At 42.7% G+C, this 24,612-nt stretch overlaps 1 protein-coding gene across 1 annotated transcript in view; it reads right to left on the minus strand.

The window, feature by feature from the left end:
- Window positions 1-23,802, minus strand: part of COQ2 (coenzyme Q2, polyprenyltransferase) — a 47,286-nt gene extending 23,484 nt beyond the window's left edge. Inside the window, exons 1-2 of the mRNA XM_036762459.1 lie at window positions 23,568-23,802; window positions 5,793-5,959 (exon numbers count right to left, since the gene is read on the minus strand). Coding sequence (XP_036618354.1) covers window positions 5,793-5,959; window positions 23,568-23,802 — 402 coding nt within the window. The remainder of the gene's footprint in view (window positions 1-5,792; window positions 5,960-23,567) is intronic.
- Window positions 23,803-24,612: the final 810 nt, after the last annotated feature.

Raw genomic sequence — 24,612 nt, forward strand, 5'->3', positions numbered from 1 at the left:
ACCCATTATTCCATTTCACTAAGGATGGCACCATCTGTTGCTTAGATTCAATGGGTTTTTCATTTCTCTCAGTGCCAATGTTCGCCACCGATTCATGTAAAGCAGAAACTCCACTTTTGCCTGCTCTGGACCTATTCTGAATATACCACTTCCATTTGATTATGCTCGCCTCTTGTGCATGTCCAATTCTGTGAGAAGCTGGGGTACTCATTACCCAAGTCATAATTGGAATTCCAGGCCTTAATATCACTTCATGGCCCAGGGTTAGTTGCTCAGTTTCTACTAAAGCCCAATATGCAGCTAACAGCTGCTTCTCAAAAGGTGTATACTGCATTCCAGATGAGGGCAGTTTCCTTGACCAAAAGCCTAAAGGTACACTTCGGCTCTGTTGTTTTTGCCACAGACTCCAATTTGCATAGTCATCTTGTACAGTCACTTGTAACTCCACTGGCCCATTTTGCATAGGCCATAAGTCCAGAGCTAATTGTATAGCAGCCTTTGCTTCCTCAAAAGCTCTACTTTGTTCAAGGCCCCAATCGAATTCATATTTCTTTCTGGTGACTTTATACAAGAGGTTTTAAAATCTGTCCCAAATGTGGGATGTGGTGTCTCCAATAACCAAATAGCCTTATGAACTTTTGGGCCTCTTTCTTATTAGTAGGGGTGGGAAAATCCTGAATTTTTTGTCGAGCTTGTGGGAGAATTTCTCGCAGTCCTCTATTCCACTGTATCCCCAAGAATTTTACAGTTTGAGCTGGCCCCTGAACCTTTGCGGGGTTGATTTCCCATCCTTTGCTTTTCATATGGTCAGTTAATAATGCTAAACTCTCCTCCACTTCTTTTATATTCTTTCCCTGTATCATGATGTCATCTATGTAATGTGTAAGCTGTACACCAGGTAGCTTTAATTCATCCAAATGCTCAGCTACAATCCTGTGGCAAATAGTTGGGCTATGAATATATCCTTGTGGCAGGTGTGTAAATGTATACTGTCGGCCTTGCCAAGTAAAAGCAAACTGGTTCCATTGCTTGGGGTCCATTGGGATCGTAAAGAAGGCATTGGCCAAATCAATAACTGCATACCAAGTCCCTTCATGTTTTTGTATTCTCTCTATTAAAGTAACCGTGTCTGGAACAGCAGCATACAAGGGAGGAGTCACTTTGTTCAGCTGTCTATAATCTACTGTCATCCTCCATGTCCCATCTGACTTTCGGACTGGCCAGACAGGGTTGTTCCATTGAGTAGTTGTTGGGACTAACACTCCTGCCTCAACACATTCTCTTATAGTGTTGGCAATTTCATCTTGCCCACCTGGCACACGATATTGCCTCAAAGTAATTACTTCAGAAGGTTCGGGCAAAGTGATTGGATCCATCTTGATTTTCCCCACTAAGACTGCATTAATGCCTATTTTCCTCACAGCAAATTGGTATTTCCCTTCAGGTAAATTTAAGGTCACACCCTTCAAAATGTCTATTCCAATGATGTATTCAGGAATAGGCACAATAACCACACTATATTCTTTCTTGGGCAACTGTCCAATTTTCATCATCAATTTAACTTGTCTGGCTGATATTTCAGTCCCTCCTAGTCCTGTGATGGTAATAGAAGTTCCATGGCTGAATTTGTCTGGATTCCCATAGATAAGGGTGGCCTCGGCCCCAGTGTCTATTAATGCCCTAGTTACTGTACTTGACCCATTTTTCCAATATATGGTCAAGTTAATGTGAGGTCTGCAATCCAGCTTACGTATTTCCTTAATTTGGGCTGGGGCCTGGCCTGTTTCCTAGTATTCCCTAACATGTGATTCACTTGGGTATGAAGGTTCCCCATCTGTAGCATTTGCAGGAGCAGTTCTTATTTCCCTATCTCTCCTGTTATCGAGTCCTTTATCTCGGTACATCCTGTACAATTCATTGGTTGGAATGCCATCTATCATTTCAAAACCTACCCCTGCTCTCAATAGAGCAGTGAACATTTCTTTTCTTGTCACTCCATTTTGGCACCAAGTTTGCTGGCTATTCACCCTTCTCTCTCGAGATCTATCCCTTCCCCAGTCTCCTAAGTCATGTAACTGTAAAATCTTATTTATCACCTCTGTAAGATGGCTCCCTACTTCCCCAAGTAACAGATTCAAAATTAGTTGTTTATAAGCAGGGGGAGCTGTCCTAATTATTAAATTCCTATGAGGGATTCCTATGGGATCATTGTAATATTTGTCTGCAGTTCCTGTCATAATAGCAGTCTTTATTACCTCCTCCTTTAGTCTCATGATACAATCTTTAAGTGAATACCAGGGTCTGTGCTCAGTGGGCCACATAGAATCATTAGTATATCTCTTATTGCATCCCGCAGCAGCTAATGCCACAGAGTAGTCCTGCTAGCATCATCTCCTCGCTGATGATGTTCCCTAAAAGCTTGCTGAACTAGAGGATCGTGGCTGATACCTATGAATCTCATACAGTCCCTCTTATTACTAATATTCCACCGGCCCCTTGATCACTGAGCCTTACCATCCAAGATATGGTTCTCCTACTCTTTGGCTGAATCTACTCAAAATATCTGTGACCTCTTGTGGTGAGAAATCTTCCTGAAATTCCCTCGTAACTAAATTGCCACCTCTGGTTTCTGTCCTCCTCCTCTCTACGGGATGAACGCTTGTCTGAGTATTTAACCATCTCTCATTCTCTGTGCGAGGGATGTCCTGAACCCTAGTAGCGTTTTCTCTCTCAGCCCCTAACACTGTCTCATTTTCCCCCCCACTCGCTTCCCCTGCCACCATGGCAAGGACAAAGCAGGCAGTCAGGCTTGGTCTGGGTTGAGTTGGGATGCACTCTTGGCTTATTTGGCCTCCTGTTGCTCCTAGCCACATTAATAGAAAAGTTCTCATCTGAGTCAGTGGGTTCTTGAGCAGCAATTTGTTCTCCTGCTATCTGAGATTTCCCTTCTTGCTGTGGGGTAGGAGTGCCCCCATCTCTTTCACTTAATCTCAATCTTTCATATACTAGCCGGTAGGCTGATAACACTATCCAGCTTTGCCTAGATAGTGATGCCCCTGACTGAATCCCAACCTCTTGTAAACACCTTTCCAAATCCTTAGGATCTCCTCTCTGTAGCCTTGGTTCCCAGTTTTCACAGGGTCCGGCTTTTTTAGCCAATTCCTTTGCTAAGGAGGAATAAAATGGATCCTCCCACCCTGGGATATTCATCTCTTCCTCTGAAGTTCTTCTGCTTCTGAACAGAGATCTTATATCTAGCGATCCCATCCACCTCGTCGCCAAATATATTAGGAAGGCAGAATTTATGATTTCAAAGAGAATCTCATATGTGCCGAAAAGGTCCGGAACCGCAGGATATAAGGAATTCTCTAGGCAGAAAGCAGGAGAACTAAAGCATGTATTTACACTCCACAATAATAAGCCCACAAACCAGCGTCCCCATTTTGATATTTTCATCAAAGCTTCCAGGCCCAATAAGTCCGCCTTACAAGGGTAACCAGGAGGCCACAGAGAAGCGAGATGGTATAAGGCAAAATCGTATACATGCTTCCCCTCTACGGTAAGAAGATTACCCACTAGCCTCTAGTCAGCTCTGCTACCGGCAGCTCAGCTTCGGCTGTAGGCGTCTCTGGCTCCAACCGGAAAAGGAAAGGAGGATCTTCAAGCTGTCCTCTCCCCTCTTATAGAGGTTTTGACATCATCAAGCGCCGCCTGAACGACCAGGGCCGATTGGTTCTTGACTTGGCCCCTCCCCCAGCGTAGACCACGTTAACACACCTCCCCTCAGCCAGCGCCACAACTCATCACACAGGAAGCTCTGGTCCTGCCCCGGAAGAGCAAGCCCCAGCATCCAGGGAAGCTCAACGAGGCGAGCTGAGTCATTCAAAGAAAAGAAAGTCCATTCTGGCTACATGGCTTTTTGGACCTCTTTTACCACTTGGCCTAGTCTGGTTTTTTTTATGGTGCTATTTTCTTCAGTATGTTGACTTGTTTTTCATGATTTTCTTATATCACTCCAATTTCTCTTTCCGATTTTTCCTCTACTTCTCTTACTTGATTTTCAAAATCCTTTTTGAGCTCTTCTATGTCCTGAGACCAATTCATATTTTTCTTGGAGCTTTGACTTTGTTGTCTTCTTCTGAGTGTGTGTTTTGATCTTTCTTTTCACCAAAGTAAGCTTCTATAGTCAGAATTTTTTTTTTTCTGTTGCTTGCTCATTTTCCCAGACTATTACTTGACTTTTTAACTCTTTGTTAAGGTAGGGCTCTGCTTCAAGTGGGGGCACTGGGCCAAGCTTTTTGTAGGTATTTTCAGAGATACTTCTAGGGACCTGTAAGTTTTCAGTTCTTCCACGGTGGTATGATCTAAGGAGAGGTATTTATTCCTCTCTGGGCCCATGCTCTGGTCTGTGAGCCACCACAACTACTCTTAGATGCTCTGAACTGTGATAAGGGTCCCATTCCACTGTAGTTACAAGCTCTGCTGTGCTAGTGCTCCTCCTTGCCCTGGGAATGCCAACCAGGACTGTGACCTGGATCCAAGTATGGGCAAAGCAACAGAGTCCTGCCTTCAGTACTAGCAAAAAGATCCTTGTAATCTCCTTCTGACCAGTTATTTGCTGAGAGCTCTGGAAGCAGCTGTTGGTGCTGCTGCTGCTGCTGCTGATTCAGTCCTTCCCAAGGCCTGCTCCTGGTCTGGTGGGGTCAGGGCTATGCTGGCGTGGCCTGTGCTGGACTGCGCTCCTGTCACTCAGGTGTGACAGACCTTTCTTGCTGATCTTCCAGGTTGTCTTTGGCTGGAAATTTTATCCACTCTGTCTTTTTGTGGGTTCTGCTACTCTAGAATTTGTTTTGAGTCATTTTTAAAGGTACCTGGAAAGGTTTGGGGGAGAGCTCAGAAGAGTCCCTGCTTTTACTCCACCACCTTGGCTCTGCACCTTAGTCAAAATCTCTTGAAAGTGCTTTAACAAATCTCTTTAGAGTAAAGAGCAAAACCTACTTAAATAGGAAAGTCCCTTCAATCTCTAACTTTTATGGTCCTATATTTTTTAATAAACCTTGGTAAGGCACCAAGGGAAATGTGAGGGAAATGCAAGATATCTAATAGAAGTAATTTTAAATAGAAAAAGGACCCATACTTTTGGGTAGGGACTTAAAATAGGCATAATTCGTGCAAGAAAAGGTATGATTTGCATCACTTACATGACAGGTATTCACAGATAATATTTGCTCAGCACTTTTCATATTAGTCAAAAGGTTGGGGGACAGCTAGGTGGCGCAGTGAATACAGCACCAGCCCTGGAATCAGGAGGACCTGAGTTCAAATCCAGCCTCAGACACTGGACACATACTAGCTGTGTGACCTTGGGCAAGTCACTTAACCCCAATTGCCTTGCCTTCCCCCCTCCAAAATTTAAAAAAAAAAAAGGCCGGAGATTTTCTGAGTCCAAAATAGAAGGTGCTGGGAAAAGAATACCAAAACACCTTGTCAAGACTAGTTTGTGAATTTCACATTTCACATCAAAAACTAACATCAAAACATAGACCTTTTCTGAATTTTCATATATGTAGAAAAATAAAACTTTTATTGATTTTTTTTATCAGATTACAGAGAAGGAAAAGATGTTTTAGAATGTTTCATTTTTGAGTGTTTCCTTTTTCATGCATAGCTAGGGCCCTAAAGTCATTCTGTAATTATAGTGTTACCGAATATTCCACATAGGTAAATTGCTTCATAACTTAATCTATAAAATTTAATTAAGCTATTGCTATTATCGTGAAGGCTTTCTTTACCTTTTTATCATAGTCCTGATCCCACATGTCATTAATTGTACAGCCGGCTCCCCGCATCAGAATCGCTCCAGTGCCAAAAAGGGACAACATATACCAGTCTGGAAAACAGCCTGGCTCTGCTGCCAAGCCAATACTCCAGGTACATGGCAAATACAACAGCCAGGTTCCTAAAATGAATCAGAGAAACAAACATTACAAATTAAAATGAGGAACTACATTATTCTGATACTTTGTGTGGACTGTGATTTCATTGGTGGGGGCATTTCCTCCATCGTGGTGGCAGAAGCATTTCTAGAACTGTACTGAATAATACTACTGACAGTGGGCATCATCTGGTCTTCTTAGAAAGGCATTTAATATTTCTCTATTAGAAATAATGCCATCCAAGGCAAAATATGAATTTTCAGTAAAATAGAGGACTTTCAAGCTTTCTCAGTGAAAAGACCAGAGCTGAATAGAAAATCTGACTTTCAAACACAAGAATCAAGAGAAGCATGAAAAGGTAATCAAGAAAAAGAACAAGAAAAAGAAATTGCAAGGGACTTACTAAAGTTGAACTGTTTTGTTCACATTCCTACATGGAAAGATGATGTGTATGATTTATGAGAATTAGGGTATTCATGAGTACTAGGGTAGCTGAAGGGAATATGCATATTATATATGTTTATGTATATGTATGTATATGTGTATGTATGTATGTATATATGTATGTGTACATATATATATATACATAGAGAGAGAGAGAGAGAGAGAGCGGGCACAGGGTGAGTTGAAGATGAAGGGAAGATATCTAAAAGAAATAAAATCAAATTAAGGGATGAGAGAGGAACATACTGAGAGAGGGAGATAAGGAGAGATAGAATGGGGTGGATTATCTGGCATAAAGGTGGCAAGAGGAAGCAGTTCTGTAGGAAGAGAAGAGAAGGCAGGTGAGGGGGAATGAGTGAATCTTGCTCTCATCAGATTTGACCTGAGGAGGGAATACCATACATACTCAGTTGGGTACCTTATCCCACAGGAAAGAAGGAGGAAGAAGATAAAAAAAAAGGGGGAATGATAGAAGGTAGGGCAGATGGGGGTAGAGGTAATCAAAAACAAACACTTTCAAAAGGGGACAGGGTCCAGGGAGAAAATTCAGTAAAGGGGGATGGGTTGGGAAGGAGCAAAACATAGTTAGTCTTTTACAACATGAGTATTGTGGAAGGTTTATACATAATGATACGCATGTGGCCTATGTTGAATTGCTTGACTTCTTAGGGAGGGTGGGTGGGAAGGGAAGAGCGGAGAGAATTTGGAACTCAAAGTTTTAAAAACAGATGTTCAAAAACAAACAAAAAAATAGTTTTTGCATGTAACTAGAAAATAAGATACACGGGCAATGGAGCGTAGAAATTTATCTTGCCCTACAGGAAAGGAAGGGAAAAGGGGATGGAAGGGGAGTGGGGTGACAGAAGGGAGGGCTGACTGGGGAACAGGGCAACCAGAATATACGCCATCTTGGAGTGGGGGGAGGGTAGAAATGGGGAGAAAATTTGTAATTCAAACTCTTGTGAAAATCAATGCTGAAAACCAAATATATTTAAAAAAAAAGAATGAAGGACAAACAAACAAAAAAAAAAGGAAATAATGCCAGCTCTTGGCTTTAGACAGATACTGTTTGTCATAATAAGGAGAGACCTCCTTTAGTTATTGTTAGTAATTTCCTTTTCAACATAAATGAATGTTTTATTGTAGGAGTTTTCTATTTTTACAGGCATACCTTGGAGATATTACGGGTTTGGTTCCAGACTAGTACCAGTAAGATGAATATTGCAATAAAGCCAGTCACACAAATTGTTTGGTTTTCCATATAAAAGTTATGTTTAGAGTATGCTGTAGTGCATTAAGAGTGCAATAGTATTATGTCTAAAAAACAATGTATATACCTTAATTAAAAAATACTTCACGGCTAAAAAATGCTAACTATCACCTGAGCCTTCTGCGAGTTGTACTCTTTTAGCTGGTGGATGTTGATGGCTGCTGACTAGTCAGGGTGGTGGTTGCTGATGGTTGGGGTGGTAGTGGTAATTTCTTAAAATAAGACAGCAATCTTATATGGATGTGGTATGTGGAGCCCCAAAACAATTACAATGATAACATCACATTGATCACACACAATAATAATGAAAAAGTTTGAAATATTGTGAGAATTACCAAAAAATGACAGAGACACGATGTAAGCGTATGCTGTTGGAAAGATGGTGCTGATACGTACTCGAAGCAGGGTCGCTGCAAACCTTAAATTTGTAAAAAAACCAAAACACAAAAAAAGCAGTATGTGCAAAGCACAATAAAATGAATAAAGTGTGATAAAGCGAAGTCTGCCTGTCCTGACATAATCACGTGGTTTCACTGTTATCAATATGATCCATTTTTACCTTTTTAGTTTTCCAAACAACGAATCATTCCTACATGCCCGGTATGAATCCGAGGTAGCTACAGCAATCTGAAAACATCGCTACCCCCTCTTTGTTACTATTGCAGTAAATTTTTTGGTGTCACTATTCCTTATTGCCCATACTTTTCTTTCTCTCTTCCTGGTTTTACGAAAGATTTTCCCATGAAACAATAAAAGTTTTATACACATATGAAGAATTTAGAAACTTAAAATTTAAGAAATTTAGAAATGTATTTAGATTTATAGGAATTTAGAAATTTACTATCCAAACTTACTAGCTATTTTTGAAAGTTCCTTTGACTTATGAAAGCAGAATCACTGCATTGTCTCTATTATTTGAAAGATTAAGGCCACCTCGTTCTATAGTACCTGAATCATTTGACACCTGCATTTATTTCACTGTGTGCCCCATGCCTGGAGTGCACTCTTTCCTCACAGAATTCCTCTCTTCCAGCTTAAGTACCTCCTTCTACATAAAGTCTTTTCTGGTTAGTCCAACTGCTACTGCCCTCCCCTCTAAACTTCTTTGGATTTAACTCTCCTGTATTTATTCTCTTTTTAGGCTGTTAGGTGGTGCAGTGGATAGAGCACTGGGCTTGGAATCAAGAAGACTCGTACTTGAGTTCAAATCTGGCCTTAGACTTCGAGCTGTGTGACCCTGGGCAAGTCACTTCACCCCGTTTGCCTAAGTTTCCTCCTCTGTAAAATGAGCTGGAGAAGGAAATGGCAAACCACTCCAGTATCTTTGCCAAGAAAACCCCAAAATGGGGTCATGAAGAGTCAAACATGACTGAAATGATGCAATAATTTATTCTCTTTATATTTGTTCTGATTATACTTACATATTGTCTTCTCTATTAGTATATAAGTTCCTTGTGAATGGGGACTGTTTCATTCATTGTATTTGTATTCTCAGTGCCCAGAACAGGTGCATAATAAATGCTTATTGATTGATTTTTCTAAGCCTGTATTTCTCTATAATTCACATCTAGTTTTTCACCTTAGTGAATCTTCATAGGGCCAAAAGAAAATAGAGAACAAAAGAAAAAAAGATCACCTAAGCAAAAATGGGAAGAATGAGAAAACATTTACGCCTAAAGTTCTGTTGTTGGATGGATTTTATGTCCCTACTACCACAGAAAACACTTCTAAAACCTAGCATTGCATTTCTACACTGAAAGACCTAATTTTACTCTGGCTGTCCCTACTTAGAGAAATCTTTCTCTTAGTAGTAGAAGCAGCACATAGCTTCTCTTGGCTGGGTTGCTCCTTCATGGAGTGAGAGAAAGGCTGTTTGGCTTCTTTGCCACCTGATGTATGAAAGGTCCATCCTAGGAGGAGTTGGAGATTTTACCAGCAACACCTTGATTTGGCATGGCTGGTTTTCCCAGTCAATGTGAAGACAGAACTGTTTTTTTTTCTTTAATTTAAATTATTAGCTTTTTAACCCTTTGAAAATTCCTTTAAAAAGGAATTGTATCCTTTTTTATCTTTTATCATCAGTAAAGTTGTTTTTATTCCATTTTAAGGTTGCTGAATGCTTTATAATCTGAAGTCTGAATTATTGGATTGGTTTGAGTTAGGCCTGGCCCAGAATATGCTGTGTACCCTTTTTTATTTCAGGCACACAAATATAGTTCCCCAAGGGTAGGCACTTAAAAATTCCTTCTCTGAAGCCAAATGACAAGTAAGAAACAAGATATCTCACTTGACAAAATAATATTCCAATTTGCTGAATACAATATGCTTTTTAAAATTAAAACAAAGTTTTTTTTAATTCAAGCATTTTTTTTTCTCTTTCTCACTCCCCTGGGAGGGGAGAGAAAAAACAAAATCCTTATAACAAATATACATAGTTGAGCAAAGCAAATATCCACACTGACCATCCCAAACTGTGTGTTTTATTTACTGTATGTTTTTATGATTAACTTTATGAGGTTGTACCTACTCTGTGATTTTCTTGGAATTTCTTTTGGCTGCAGAGAGCCTTCACTGGTCTCCATGGCAACAAAATCCACCTAGCAGTCACCCCAAAGGTGTGTGAAGGGATGATTCATAGTTACTGATAAAATACTTAGGCTAGATGAATAACTGAAGTCTATGATTCTGTGATTTATTCTTAATAATAATAGCTTACAACACCACCTATACACTGCTTTGAAATATTTCCTACACAATAACCAGATGAAGTAACTAGCCTACTATTATTATCTCCATTTTACAGAAGAAAGAGCCAAGACTGAGATGTCAAGTGACTTCCTCCAAGTTTGAAGGTAAGTCACTGAACCCCAAAGTCTATAGGATCATTTCCACACCAAACATCCTCTCTCCTTATGTAAGTCTTCACCACAAAAAAACGTTCATTTGAATTGCAGCAAACTAAGAATAAACATTTTAGCTGGTTTCTTGACCACAATTTCATGGGGGGAAGGAGCTGCAGAACAACACAGAAGGCCCCTAAGAAGCATCCTCTTTAGCTGAACGTAGGTCTACCATCCCTGTGAAAGGCCATCAGAAAAGCAGCCCAGTTTCACCTGGACTGTGGCCCCCTCTGCATCCTCTAGACAACTGCCTCCCTCAGCTGCTTCAGAAGCTCCAGAGTCCCGACTGTGTTTGGGACAATATACAGACTCTTCTTTGGGGTATGTGAAGCCCATCACAATCCGGCCCCAGTCTATTTTCCAGGCACAGAAAGAACTAAGTACACAATTTAACTTGGTGTTGCTCCCTTCCACCTCTGAACTGGCCAGGGCAGAAAAGCCGGGTAGAAAAAGCAGTGGGAATTCTGCTAAATCTCCAGGACACCAATTCCCCACATTCTGGGCTCTTTATACCATAGGCAAGAAGGAAGCTGTGCTGATGGTTCAAGCTCTAGTCCTCTGGACCATCCAAATCCTGAGGGCAGCTGCTCTGACCTTTAAAAGAAAACCAGTCTGGCCTATAGAAAACAAATACCACTTGACTACCCCGGCTAATGGTACATCACTCCCACAAGTGCTCCAGACTCTGGCCAACCGGCTGATCCCCAGACACAACTTCCCATCTCCCACCTGGTACCTCTGCACAGGTAGTTTCCATTCCTGAAGTACTCTTCCTCCTCACCTGCACTTTGGGGAACCTCAGGCTCTCTTGGAGGATCGCCTCAAGGCTATTTCTTTCCAAAGACCTTTCTTGATTCTCCCTGTTGTTACTCTCCCCCCACCCCAAATCACTGCAGCCTTATTCCTTATATATCTATATTAAATTACATGTGAATATGTTACAACTCTCAGTAGAACAGAAGCTCCTTAAGCGCAGGGGGGCATCTTACTTTTGTGTTTGTAACTCCCTCACCTAGCACGGTGCCTAGCACTTAACAGACTCAGGAAATGCTCGCTGATTGACTCATTCACTCTGGTCATCAAGTGATTGGTTTTGTTTTTTTGGACACAACATCTGAACTAAAGCTCCCTTGGCTGTCCCTCTCCCTGGACCCACCTCCCCAGCCTCTGCCTCCTCCTTAAGGGTCAAGCAGACCTTCCAAGTCGTAGGCTGGACTTTGTAGAGAAGCCTCCCTCCCCCCTCCAAGTATAATGACACCCACGGCACAACCACCCCGGGAGGTAAATGCTATTATTATGCTCACTTTGTAGATAAGGAAACTGAGGCAGACAGAAATTAAATTACTTGCCAAGGATCACACAGTCAATAGCTGAGGCTGGATTTGAAATAAGGTAAATATGGAACTTGTCTTCTAATAAAAGGATCTTTAAAAAATTGTATAAATCTTAAGAATGACTTTGAATGAATAAGTCATTTTGACTATTATAGATACCCAAATTAACTAATTATAAAGGACATAAAAAGAAAGCCACTATCTGCATCCAGAGAAAGAACCGATAAATAGAAGTACGTATAGAATAATTTTACACATATACATATATGTACATATGTACATATACACACATATCTATACCCTAGAGATGGCAGTCATCTCTAGAGCAAGGTGAGGAGGGAAGAAAAAAAGGAAAAAAAATTTATATGATTATTATATATTTAAAAGGAATAGCAAGTTGTACATAACAGATTTGTGGTTTCATGTAGAATCATCTTTTTTTTATTATACTATGTTATGGAAATGTTTGTTTTATTCCACAAATTTTTTAAAAAATTTAAAAATAGAGAATTTAAACAAAAAAGATATAAATCTCTGGTTTTTTTAAATGGATAATTTATAAAAAGCATTTTAACTTCTACCTACATTTCAGAATCATATGTATGCATGAAATATTCTTTCTCCGCATTTTATTGTATACGGTCCTGGCTTCACATTCTGGAAAATTGTAAGTTCACATCTCAATGCACAAATTACAAGGTTTCATTTCATGGACTCCATCTCCATCTTGTGGTCTTTTGGCATATCACCCCCAAGATTTTAAAGGTATATTATACTTTTGCAAGAGGAGAACCTGGGGACAGTGTCAAGGAAGGTAAGGGAGTAGAGAGAATCAAGGAGAAGAAAACATTCGACAAAGTCAAATGTTACCATGAAGTCAAAGATGCTGAGGTCTGAGCAGGGGACAGAGATGCAGAGGCCCTGCAGTGACCTCTGGCCAGCTCACCATGCTTCTAAGCTTGGACCGAGGCATGTACAGTAGGGACTGAGGAAAGGAGCCATCCAGACTGGAAGGGAGCAATGACGCTCCAGGTCCAGCCAGGCGGAAGATGCACAAGTAGGCCAATGCAGGATTTCTAGACTCGTGATCTCAAATCATGTCCCACCCACCTTATCATTCAGTTCAATGATCATTGACTATAGGTCTATGGCCTGAGACACAAATACTTGTTCAAGATTTTCAAATCACCAGTGATTTAATCAGGGCTCAGCTTAGGGTAGCTGAGGGATCTGCCTTTACTGATACAGATCATCACCTCTCCATAACTTGTCATCCTGTTCAATTCTTGTCCATATTTTCCCATTAATCCTCCATAGATGACAAACCAACAATGCTTTAGACTTGTTCGTGCTCTTTCTTCCTCCCTCCCAATCCCTCTCTCTGTCTGTGTCTCTCTCTTATCCCCCCCCCGTCTCTCTCTCTGTCTCTCTCTCACCTGAGGGATCCTGCAAAAGAAGACTCACCTTTGGTCCCACAGAAAAGAAGCAGGACCGAAGGTGGGAATTTCAGGGAGGAGGATTCCAGTTCAACAAATGGAAAACAACTTTCTAACAAGCAGGGACTGTCTTTTGCCTTCTTTTGTAGCCAAGCACTTAGCACAGAGCCTGGCATACAGGAGGCACTTAATAAATGCTTACTGACTGACCAGGCTCTAAATTTTGCATCACCAGAAGTCTACAGACAGAGGCAGGGCATGTTGAGATTGAGATCAAACATCTTTTCACTTTTACTGACATCCACCTGAGGTTTGGTATGATGTAGCTGTAAGGACAGAAAGATATGTAGAGAAAAGTGGGGAGTTAGCTTAAACTTTCTGTGTAGACACAAATACTCCTTTGCCCCCAGGTTATGACTATGATTATATATGACATTTCCCACTTTTCCTTCCTGTGAGGACTTCAGCAGCACTAAGTATGAATCACAGTTTTGGGTCTGTCTCTAAAAACTAACTTAGCTCTTGGTGCTGTAGAAGTAAGATCCTTATCCAGGGGCCAACGAGTGCGCATGCCACTTGAGGAACAGAATCAATTTTTATATTCTTGTTTATAAATGAAATTGAATGATTGGACCCAGTAGGAAGACAGCCCCCAGGTTCTCCTGGGCCAGATGGGCTGGTTTGATCAGGCTTCAAGAGCCCACAAGGAACATCAGTGGGATGCTTGATCTTCCCTTCTAGCAGCACTCACAATAAGCAAGAAAATAATTATGGTTTATTCATATATCTGTTGCAGATTATTGGGAAGAACATAGATGCTATGAAGACTGCCATAGAACCCTTGAAATTAGATGAACGTAGAGCAGTCAAGCATTTATTAAGAGTCCAGTTCTATTGTTTGCCACCTCAGGGGTGGGTGAGTGGCAGGCGGGGGAGAGAGAATTTGGAACTAAAATTAAAAAAAAAATGAATGTTAAAAATATTTTTACATGTAACTGGGAAATTTAGTGAAAAAAAAATTTTTAAGAGTCTAGTTCTGTGCTATGTGCAAGCTTGATATGAAAACAAAAACAAAACAGCCCCTGCCCTCAAGAAGCTTACATCCCAGAGACAGAGATGAGGAGCACAAATAAGGATACCGAGAATACAGACAGGTCTCTGACAAACTGTGAATAATCATTAGATGTCTGTAATGTAAAAACAGAACACATCGATAAAAAAGACAAAAGGGGAAAGGGAACAAGGGATCTAAGGAAGGGCAAGGGAGGTAGGAGTGCATTCCAGGGGGAGGGAGCAGTGAGTACAAAGATGGGAATGGAAGGTCATGGAGGAGAAAGTGGGGGAAGGAAGGGGACTTGTAGTAAAACTGGCAAGGTGGGCTGGGCCCAGGCTGTGGAGAAGCCATCCCAACGAGAGGCCAAGGAGAGCTGACATTTCATGCTAGGGGCAATGCGGGATTTGCTGGGCATAGGGGTGACCTGGTTAGACCTGTTCAAATATGCAAACGGAATCTGATCTTACTCATTTGGAAGTTGTTTTCAACAATGAAGACTGCTAAGTATCCCGTCTGCCTCTCCAGTGCGACTCCTATCCATGACCTCCAGGAAGTTCACGTCAAGTGGCCCACTCAAAGTGCTGGGGGCCTTTTTCAATTTCTCCAAACAACACAAGTTACCAGTGAAGCACTCTGGCTGTCCACCAGCTCTCGCTTTTTAACACCACCCATACTGCAGGAAGATAACGTTGAGAACTATGTGGAGAATAAAGCTCACGGGCAACAAGAAGGGGGTCTACTCACAAACTCAGTGCCAGTGAAGGCAAGCAAGAAGGCAGTCTTCCAGCTCATCTAGGGGGTAACCAGAGATACATGTAGCCCTCAGAGCTCTGGGTCCGGAGGTGGAAAAAGTCAAGGGCTCCCTATTCCAGACAGAATCAGGGTAGGGGCCTTAGAATTCCAAGTTAGTGGCAGCAACCAGAGCAGGGCAGAAGCCCTGAGTCAGGAATGACCCAAGGGCTAGAATGACCCATAGAACTCTGTCCTGAGACACCAGAAAGGCCCTGAAGGCCTAATATTCAATCTCAAAAAAAAAAAAAATGGAGGGGGAGAGGAAGTGAAGGGTAACTGGGGAGAAGGAGATCCAGGACAAGGCCCCACCCAAAGATGTAACAGGGGACAAAGCATGGCCCTGGCACAAAGTCCCGATTCAGGAACTGAAAGTGGAAAAACAAAGAAACAGAAGAAGATACTGATCCCTACAAAGAATTATAATAGATTCAAAGATACCCCAAAATCCAACCTAGGAGAGAATACTACACAAAGATAGCACGAAAAACTAAAGAAATTAAGCAAGAGATAAAAAATAGAAAAAAAAAAGAAAACAACAAAAAGCTCTGGAGGAAAGAACTGGAAGGAGAGTAAAGAGTTTAAAGCAAAAAGTGGTAAACCATACCCAAGTGATGGACTTCCTAAATATTAGAATAAACTGAACACAAATGGACGACTCTATGACACAGCAAGAAATATTAGAATAAAACTAAAAGATCGGTAAAGGAAGAAAATCTACTATGAAAATTAATCGACCTGAAAGGCCAAAGAGAAATCATTTAAGAATCATTTTTAAAAATAGAAGGGGGCAGCTAGGTGGTACAGTGGATAGAGTGCTAGGCCTGGAGTCAAGAAGACTCATTATCGTGAGTTCAAGTCTAGCCTCAGACACTCAGGAGCTGTGTGATCCTGGGCAAATCACTTAGCCTTGTTTGCCTCAGTTTCCTCATCTATAAAATGAGGTAGAGAAGGAAACAGAAAACTGTTAGTCCAGTATCTCTGCCAAGAAAACCCCAAATGGGGTCCTGAAGAGTCAGACACAACTGAAAAACAAAACAAAAAAGTCTGAATTCTATATATTAAGAAATCATGAAAACTGCCCAGATCTATCAGAACCAGAAGGCTGACTGAAGATAGAGAGAATCCACAGATCAGTCTCTGAAAGGAATCACAAAGGGAACACCATAGCCAAAACCCAAAGCTGCCTCATCAAAGAAAATATACTTCACGTGGCCAGAAATAAAGAGCTTGTTTGCGAAGGTACCACACTCCAGATTACATAAGACCTGGAAGTTTCTGCTAGAAAGAAGAGATCTCTGAATAGTGTTTCAAAAGGCAAAAGGTATAGGCTTACAACCAATAACAACTTACTCTGCAAGCTGAGCACAGTCCTATTGGGGTGGGGGGGGGAATGGACCTTTAATAGTATAAAGGACTTTCAAACACATCTGATCAAAAGACCAGAGCTGGGTAAGAACTTTAAAATGCAAACCCAACAGCTCAGAAAAACTTAGAAAGGTATCTGAGCAACTGAAAGGAACTGTATGATGATATGGCGCTAACATGCTAAGAGACAGAAAAGAAACCTGTGTCCCTTCAAAACTTTAATGTTTTCACAGGATGTTTTGAGGGAATTATATTAGAAAAAATAGAGGTATAGAAGTGGATTGATTCTGTTCTGAGGGTTTTTTAAAACCCTCAAAGGAGGTGAAAGGAAAGGGAGAGTAAAAAGAATGTCCTAGTGTAAAAAGGAAAAGGCAAAGACTTGCTATCATTTCTCGTAAGTGGGGTTCGTGAGAAGAGTATTCAAATATGGGGGAAGCAGTTGGGCAGCGGGCATCAGGCAAATCTTACTCATCTGAAATGGAAAAATGAGGGTTGAGAACACACACAGACACAGACACACACACACACAAACAGCTTGGGGGTAGAAATACAACAGGCTCAACAGGGAAACAAAGGTGGTTAAGAGGGAGGATAATACAGGGGAGTGTTCCATTTGAAAATTAAGATAAACTGAGACAATGGTCTGAGCATGGTCAATGTATTAGTTAGGCTAGCACTAACCAATAAATTGGGTCTGTGGCCTCTCAGTGACCAAAGACTCTGAGGTAGGGCCTACTAGTCTTCATACAGTTTTGGGAAGTACTGAGTTGGGCCAGTAGGGAAGACTATGTGATTGGTTACAGGGTAAGCAACATCATGGGAGTGGGGACAGCATGACTGGTTACATCAAGGTGGGGCTCTTTGACAATTAAGGAATATTAAATGTTTTATGAGACCCATATGCATCTTGTAATCTTTGCTAGGAGATCAAAACTAGTGTTGTCTCCTTGGAAGAGATAAAAACTCCCCTAATTGCCCAAGGACAGACAAGGACAGATGATATATCTTTTGAGAATGGTACCAAGTTAACTTGTGGGGCATCAAGAGGACAAACAGGCCCTGGAAGCATCTCAGGGCTACCTGTATGAGAGATAACAACTTTTCTTTTAATTATAGCTTTAAACTAATGTGGAGGGAAAGCAGAATTCTGCAGTTCAACTCAAGGACACAGAGAGGTGGCTTCAGGCAAATGCAGACTTAATTACCAAAATCGATGCAGCATAAACTCAATAACATTGTATAATCAATACAGTAGAAACTTGAGGCAATATTAATTTTGATGTTCTCAGGAGGGAATAGTTGTAAGCAAAACAAATTCCTTGATCCAGAAGGGAGGGAAGAAAGGGAAAATGACAAATCTAAGGGAATGTCAATCTATTGGGGAACAGCTGAACGAAATGTGGTGTGTTTATGTAACGTAATATCATTCATCATAAAAAAGACAAAAGAGACAATTCAAGGGAACCTTGGGAAATATGAACTGATATAGAATGGAGTGAACAGAACCAAGACAACAGTTGATACAAGAATGGCAACACTATCAAGAAAAGCAACTTCTGAAAGATTCAAGGCTTGTGATAAATACAATGACTGGCCATGTTTCTGGAGGACCAATGATGCATCATGCTACCCATCTGCCTCCCAAGAATGAGGCCAGTGAAACATTTTTATGGCTCTAATTTTTTTCTTTTTGAGGGGGGATGGCAATTGGGGTTAAGTGACTTGCCCAAGGTCACACAGCTAGTAAGTGTCAATTGTCTAACGCCAGATTTGAACTCAGGTCCTCCTGACTCCAGGGCCGGTGCTCTGTTCACTGCACCACCTAGCTGTCCCTCATTGAAACATTTTTAAAGATGCACAGTAAAAATGAGAAGGAAGTGCAAAGTTTGAAAGAGGGCCAGTTTTGAAAATAATACAGAATTTCTTATGTCCTTAAAAAAACAGAGCAGTATGAAATGCAGTTCCATGCACAATGCTCCTTTTGTGTTCTGCTGCGGAAGGAAAAAAGACATAAGGAAGGCCTGAACCAGGGAAAACGTATGGTGTGATGTGAGAGATGTCATGGAAGTAGAGATGACAAGATTTTGCAAATGAACACACAAACGGGCCGAGGGCCGATGAGGCACCAAGGACAACGATGATGAAACGGTATCTTGAGAAGTTCAGAAAAGGGAGGGGTTTGTGGGCAGTAAGTTCTGGTTTGGACATATTGGGTTGAAATGACTATGAAATATCCAGTTTAAAATGTCCAGCTGGCAGTTGTGATGCTCATGCAGTGGGAAAGGGAAGTAAATGAGCATTTATTACAGCACCTACTATGTGCTGGGCAGTATGCTAAGTGCTTTTTACAGATATTATCTCATTTGAACCTCAGAATCATTAACCCTGTTAGGTAGGAGCTATTATTATCCCCATTCTTACAGCTGAGGAAACTAAGGAAAATACAGGTTAAGTGACATGCCCAAGGTCACACAGCTAGTAAGTGTCTGAGGCCAGATTTTAACTGGGTGTCTCTAACTCTAGGCCCAGTCATCTATCTGCTGTGCCACCTAGCTGCCCCAAGATTGGACCCAATTTGCAAATACTTCCAGGTAAGTGCATCCAGGTCAGCAGTCGCAGACCTAAATGGATTCATCCTAGATGAGAACAGCCAAGGCTTCTAAGTGAGCCAAACTGATCCACCAGATTAGGAGTGTGGAACTGAAAACCAATTTTTACTTCTATTTTGTTAAGACTTAATCAAGCTAGATTTAATGATTCCCCTTGTGGCTGTAAGTTTCAAGTCATTTGAATCACAACGTTATTCTTGGGATTCAGGTAAATTCAGTCACAGTTCAATTCTTATCTTGTACCTAGCACCTCCACAGCAGCATTAAAATTTGTATCTCCATCCACATTCTGAGGCAACCAGAATTGCCTACAGGTCAAAGTCACCAATCTAAAGAGTCGGCTAATTGCCCACAGACTGATTTTATCACTGGAGGACTACTCTCTGAACTTGATAACAAATCTCCCAAAGGCATAATGGGGAGAAGGTGAGAGGACACTTATCCCGCCTATTCATTGAAATGTCCACCAATGGAGATTGTCTTATTGTCTTGTGACCTATTCTTGTTTGTGATTAAGGGAGTTTCAGATCCAAATAATCTAATATTGGGGGCAGCTAGGTGGTGCAGTGAGTAGAGCAGTGGCCCTGGAGTCAGGAGGACCTGAGTTCAAATGTGACCTCAGACACTTGACACATATACTAGCTGTGTGACCTTGCCAAAAAAAAAAAACCCAAATAATTTAATATCAAAATGATATTGGAAATTTTTTTAATCTTCTGTCCAATCAGAAGACACACCTAGCTGTTAGAGACTTTGTTCATTCTGTTGTTGTTTGTCCTTGGTTCTAGAAGAAGACCAAGGCATCAGGGAAGTGATGTCTTGACATGCAAGTGAAGTGGCTTTGAGTGAGGGAGGGCTGTGCAAAGTCACCAGCCTCACTCACTTTCTCCTCTGGAGCCATCTGGGTCCAGTAGCAAGATAAAGATCAGGAGGACTGGAGACAGCCCTGGATGTAGTCCCTGTGAAAGACCCAGCTCTTCCTCACTGAGGAAGTCATTGACCCTATTTCTTAGCCAGCCTAGCTAATCACGCTCAGATCTTTGCTGCCTTTATGTCCATCTTGACAGGGGTGTTCCAAGGGAACTCTCCCCTGCAGATTCACAGACTTGGATTCAAATTGTATGGTCTTTTAATGGTAGGAGGAATGATACTGATGATGAACCAGCAAAGGAGACAGAGAAGAAGTGGTGAGTCATGTAGAGTTAACAGCACCACGGACACCTAGAGAAGGGAGACTATCCAGAAGAAGAGGGTAGTCCACAGTGCCCAACCCTTCAGAGGGGCAAAGAGGATAAAAGCTGAGAAAAGGCATCACATTTGGCAAGTGAGAGATCCACCAGTAACTTGAGAGAACAGTTTCAGTTGAGTGATGGATGGAGTTGGAACTCCAACAGACATGCTTTGATACTTGGTGATTTTAATGCAAAGGTGGGCATAGGGCAGGAAAGTAAAAAATATGTTGGAAACATGGATTAAAGGTGTGGCTTTCCAGGTCCCCACATATACAGCACTGCAGGGGGGATGAAAAGTCCATCACATAGGGCCTACACTCCCTTCTTGACATTTGTTTTGGTTACCACCTCTCTCTCATGGAGACATCCACTCCTAGGCAAGTGAAACCACACTTTTTGGACTTGAATGAAAGGGCACTAAAATTCCCGGGGATGGGGTGTCTTACTACCTGTCTCTCAACTTTAAACATGGCTAGACAGAAGGATCAATTGGGCAACACCTTCCTCCTCCTCTACCTAACTTGTTCCTTACCCAGGCTGTACAGTTATTTATACTTCTCAAAGGTCAAGGTTCATTATCCCTCCCTCCATTGCCAAGTCCTTCTTGGCTTTCAGGGAGACAATTTACCCACCCAGATGATTTACCCATTTACTATCCAGAGGAAAGGAACATTGAGATTGGCAGAAAATATTCTGAATTTTTCCTGGGGGGTAAAAGGTACCATCTGCATCTTGTCTTTTCTGTATCAGGCCTATGGCTCCAGACAGAGCCATAATAGGGACAGAACAATTTTCCTGATGTCATACTGGTGTTAGAATGAATAGTAAAGTAGTCTCACTCTAATCAGTCATCCCTACATCTCTATAGCTGATATTAAGAAAGCACTGAAATGGAAAAATGACCCCATTCAGTAAGCGAAGGATGACTGTATATAGACACTTCGTCCACAAGAAAATCAACCCATTTAGCAAATGGAAGGGTCCACAAAAGCTGGACTTTGAAAAGCCCATTCCAATGCTTAATGAGGCCCACTGCCTGAGAATGATAAAGCTAATAAAAACACCATATGGTATTATAGAATTTAACCCAGTTCTGCACAATACTGGAGGCAAAAATGGGTCCCTTGATCAGAGAAAATGCAGAGAGAGTGGCCAGAAGGAAGGAGTCTATCTATAGCATTTTTCCATTTGGCCAAAGGATCATGCTGGGGTTGGTGAGTGTGTTGACATGGCCCATCTGATTACAAAACCCACTTGTGTGCATTAACAAAGGCCTACCATTGATTCTGCTTCCACAGAAGGAGCCCCTTAATGGTCTAACCATTACGCTTCCAGTATCCCAACTACTCAGCAAGGCCCATAACAGCAGTTCAAGAATCTGTATAAATGATGACTGGCTCCCTCTCCCTCGTCCTCACAGGCCATCTAGGTAGCCCCAAACTCAGCCCACCAAGAAGACTTCCCGGGTTCTCCACTCTACAAAGACACAATGAAACAGACCAAGGAGCAGAGGACTAGCAGCAATGGGGGACCCGACTCCCACAATGGGAAAAGCATAAACAAACCAAGCAGCAAGGCCATCTGAAGTGTTCACATCCTCACAAGGAGACACCCAACTGGCCAGAGCTGACAGTGGTGAGGTTGGTAGGAGAAGCATCTGTTTTTCTGTAGGTTGGGCTCACTTGCCTTGTAGGAGACAGAGAAGCTATTCTCAACGTCATCACTGGTTTGTTTTCCTTGTCTCCCAAGGCATATGAAAAAGGCAGTCTAAGGGGAATTGGGAGTCCTACTATCCAGAGGGAACACCTTCCTTACGTAGCATGGCAGGTTGCCAAGGTAAATGGGTGGAGAAGGAACGTAGCTATTTTATCTAAAGTACTATATTTTAAACCTTGGAACTTGTATCCTTTGTTACCATCTCATGACTAAATGTGCTTTTATTACATCTTATGGTCCACACAAGGCTGAATCACTGCCTAGCTCAGAATAATGGACAAGGGGCTCAACGCACACATCACCTTGAGGGAGATCAATGAATCCTTGGTGGAAAGTGCTGGTACCCTAGTTGGACCCAGCAGGCCACCCCTCTGGCTTTGCAGGAGTCTCCAAACTTATCCCGTTAGTGGAATACATTCCACAGAGCCCACAATTCCTACACTCCCAAATGAGTGAGACCAATTCTGAGATACCCATTTGACCAGAGTTTGCCACCCATGTTTGCTAAATTAATACTCAGCAAGGATATTCATTTAGAGGTGCAGTTTCCCAGGTAAAAAGTTTTCTCCAGGTGAAGTTTTCCTCCTATGGAGATACACCCTGGTGAATCACAACAGCAGCACATGGGGGAATTAGGAGGTCTGTAAGGTCCAAAGAGCTATACTTCCTTCTCAGTAGAGGTTTATAGCATTCATAAAAAGCTGTTTTTAATGCATTTAATCTAGCCCTATCCCAGGTCGCCATAATAATAAAAGCTAGCATTTCTATAGTACCTTAAGGTTTACAAAGTGCTTTAAAATATCTCATTTTATCCTCAGCACTACCTTGGGGGGCAGGCATAATTATTACCTCCATTTACAGATAAGGAAACTGAGGCAAACATCCGTGAAGTGACCTGCCTAGACAGGCAGCTAGGTGCTGCAGTGGATAGAGCTCAGGGCATGGAATCAGGACTCATCTTACTGGGTTCAAACTACCGTGTGGCCCTGGGCAAGTCACTTAACCCTGTTTGCCTGTTTCCTCATATGTAAGATGAGCTGGAGAAGGAAATAGCAAATCACTCCAGTTTATCTTTGCCGAGAGAACACCAAATGGGGTCACCGAGGAGTGGCAAAGGACTAAAGAATGACTTGTGCGGTCACAAAACTAGTAAATGCCCGCAGCTGCATTTGAACTCAGGTCTTCCTGACTTCAGGTCCAGCAGTGCCTGACACATCGCAGGCCCTTGAATGACTGATCTGTAAAATGGGGATGGGGGGCGGGTGCCCCGGTCTCCAGAGTCTCTCCATCTACCTCTAAATCCTCAGCTCTGCTCTATTTCCGACACTGACAATTCAGCAGTTCACACTGCCTTGCACTGCACGCTAGGCTCCTGCCCTCGCCCCATCTCCTCTCTGTGCAGCAGCGCGGCTGCCACTCCAGCAGGGATCAGCCAATCACGGCTCCGACCCACGCGCCCGCCCCGCCCCCCGGACTCACCGATGGGCTTGTCCAGCCTCATAAGACGCAGATAGGGCTGCACGGGGCGGGGCGCCGCGGCCACTATGGCGGCCGCAGACAGGCTGAGCGGGCGCCCGCGGCTGGGCCCGGGGACTGGCGGGGGAGGGCGGCCGAAGCTCGCGGCGGCGCAGGCCGCGCGCACGACGAGCGCCTGCCGCCGCCGCATCCCAGCCAGGAACCCCCGGGCCAGCCCGAGGCGGCCCGACGCCATCATGGCGAACGTGCTGCCGGCCCGGAGCCCGAGCGGTGCATGACGTCAGCAGGCGTGGTCAGTCTGGAGGGCGCCTGCGCGTCGCGGCTTCGCTGCTGGTGTCGGGCGCTGTCCGCTTGGCCGCAGGTGCTTTAGTCCTCCCGGTATCTTGTAGTGCGCCTGCTGCGGCTTGGCCAGGCTGTTCACGGCCCACTCCCTATGACCTACAGGATCATCTGGATCATTAGACTGCCCTGTTTGGCATGGAAAAGCCTCCCCTTCCCCCTTTCCAGCCTTACCCACCCGTTATGCGCGCCCAGGAGGATTCCACCAGATTGGCATCACCCTTCATCTCCTGTCCCCCTGCCTTTGTCCCCTAGGCCTGCAGTGTACCCCGCCTCACTTCCGTCTCATGCATTCTTTAGTGCCACCGAAAACTCCAACAAGAATGGCTTGGGCTGCAGTTTCTTGCCAGCGTACAGACTTTGCCAAGCTTCGCTCCAGGGTATCTGTAAAACATGTTGTACATGGCAACAACGCGCCTGAAAAAACAGGAATTGTGAAAGCGTGACTACTAAGTTATACATCCGCTTTGACCAAGAGATTCCAAAGAAATGATTGACTAAGACCCGTCTGTAGAAAAATGTTCACAGAAGCTGCATTATTTGTAACTTTTTAAAAGCTAGAAACAAATATGATAATGTGCTGAGATTAGGAAGTGATTGGACAAATAACGTCATCTGCAAATAACTATAGCAATTGTGTTATTGTTCAGTCGTGTCTGACTCTTTGTGGCCGCATTTGGGGTTTTCTTGGCAAGGATAATGGAGCAGT

The sequence above is a fragment of the Trichosurus vulpecula genome, chromosome 6 (genome assembly GCF_011100635.1).
Source record: "Trichosurus vulpecula isolate mTriVul1 chromosome 6, mTriVul1.pri, whole genome shotgun sequence".
Classification (NCBI taxonomy): Eukaryota; Metazoa; Chordata; class Mammalia; order Diprotodontia; family Phalangeridae; genus Trichosurus; species Trichosurus vulpecula.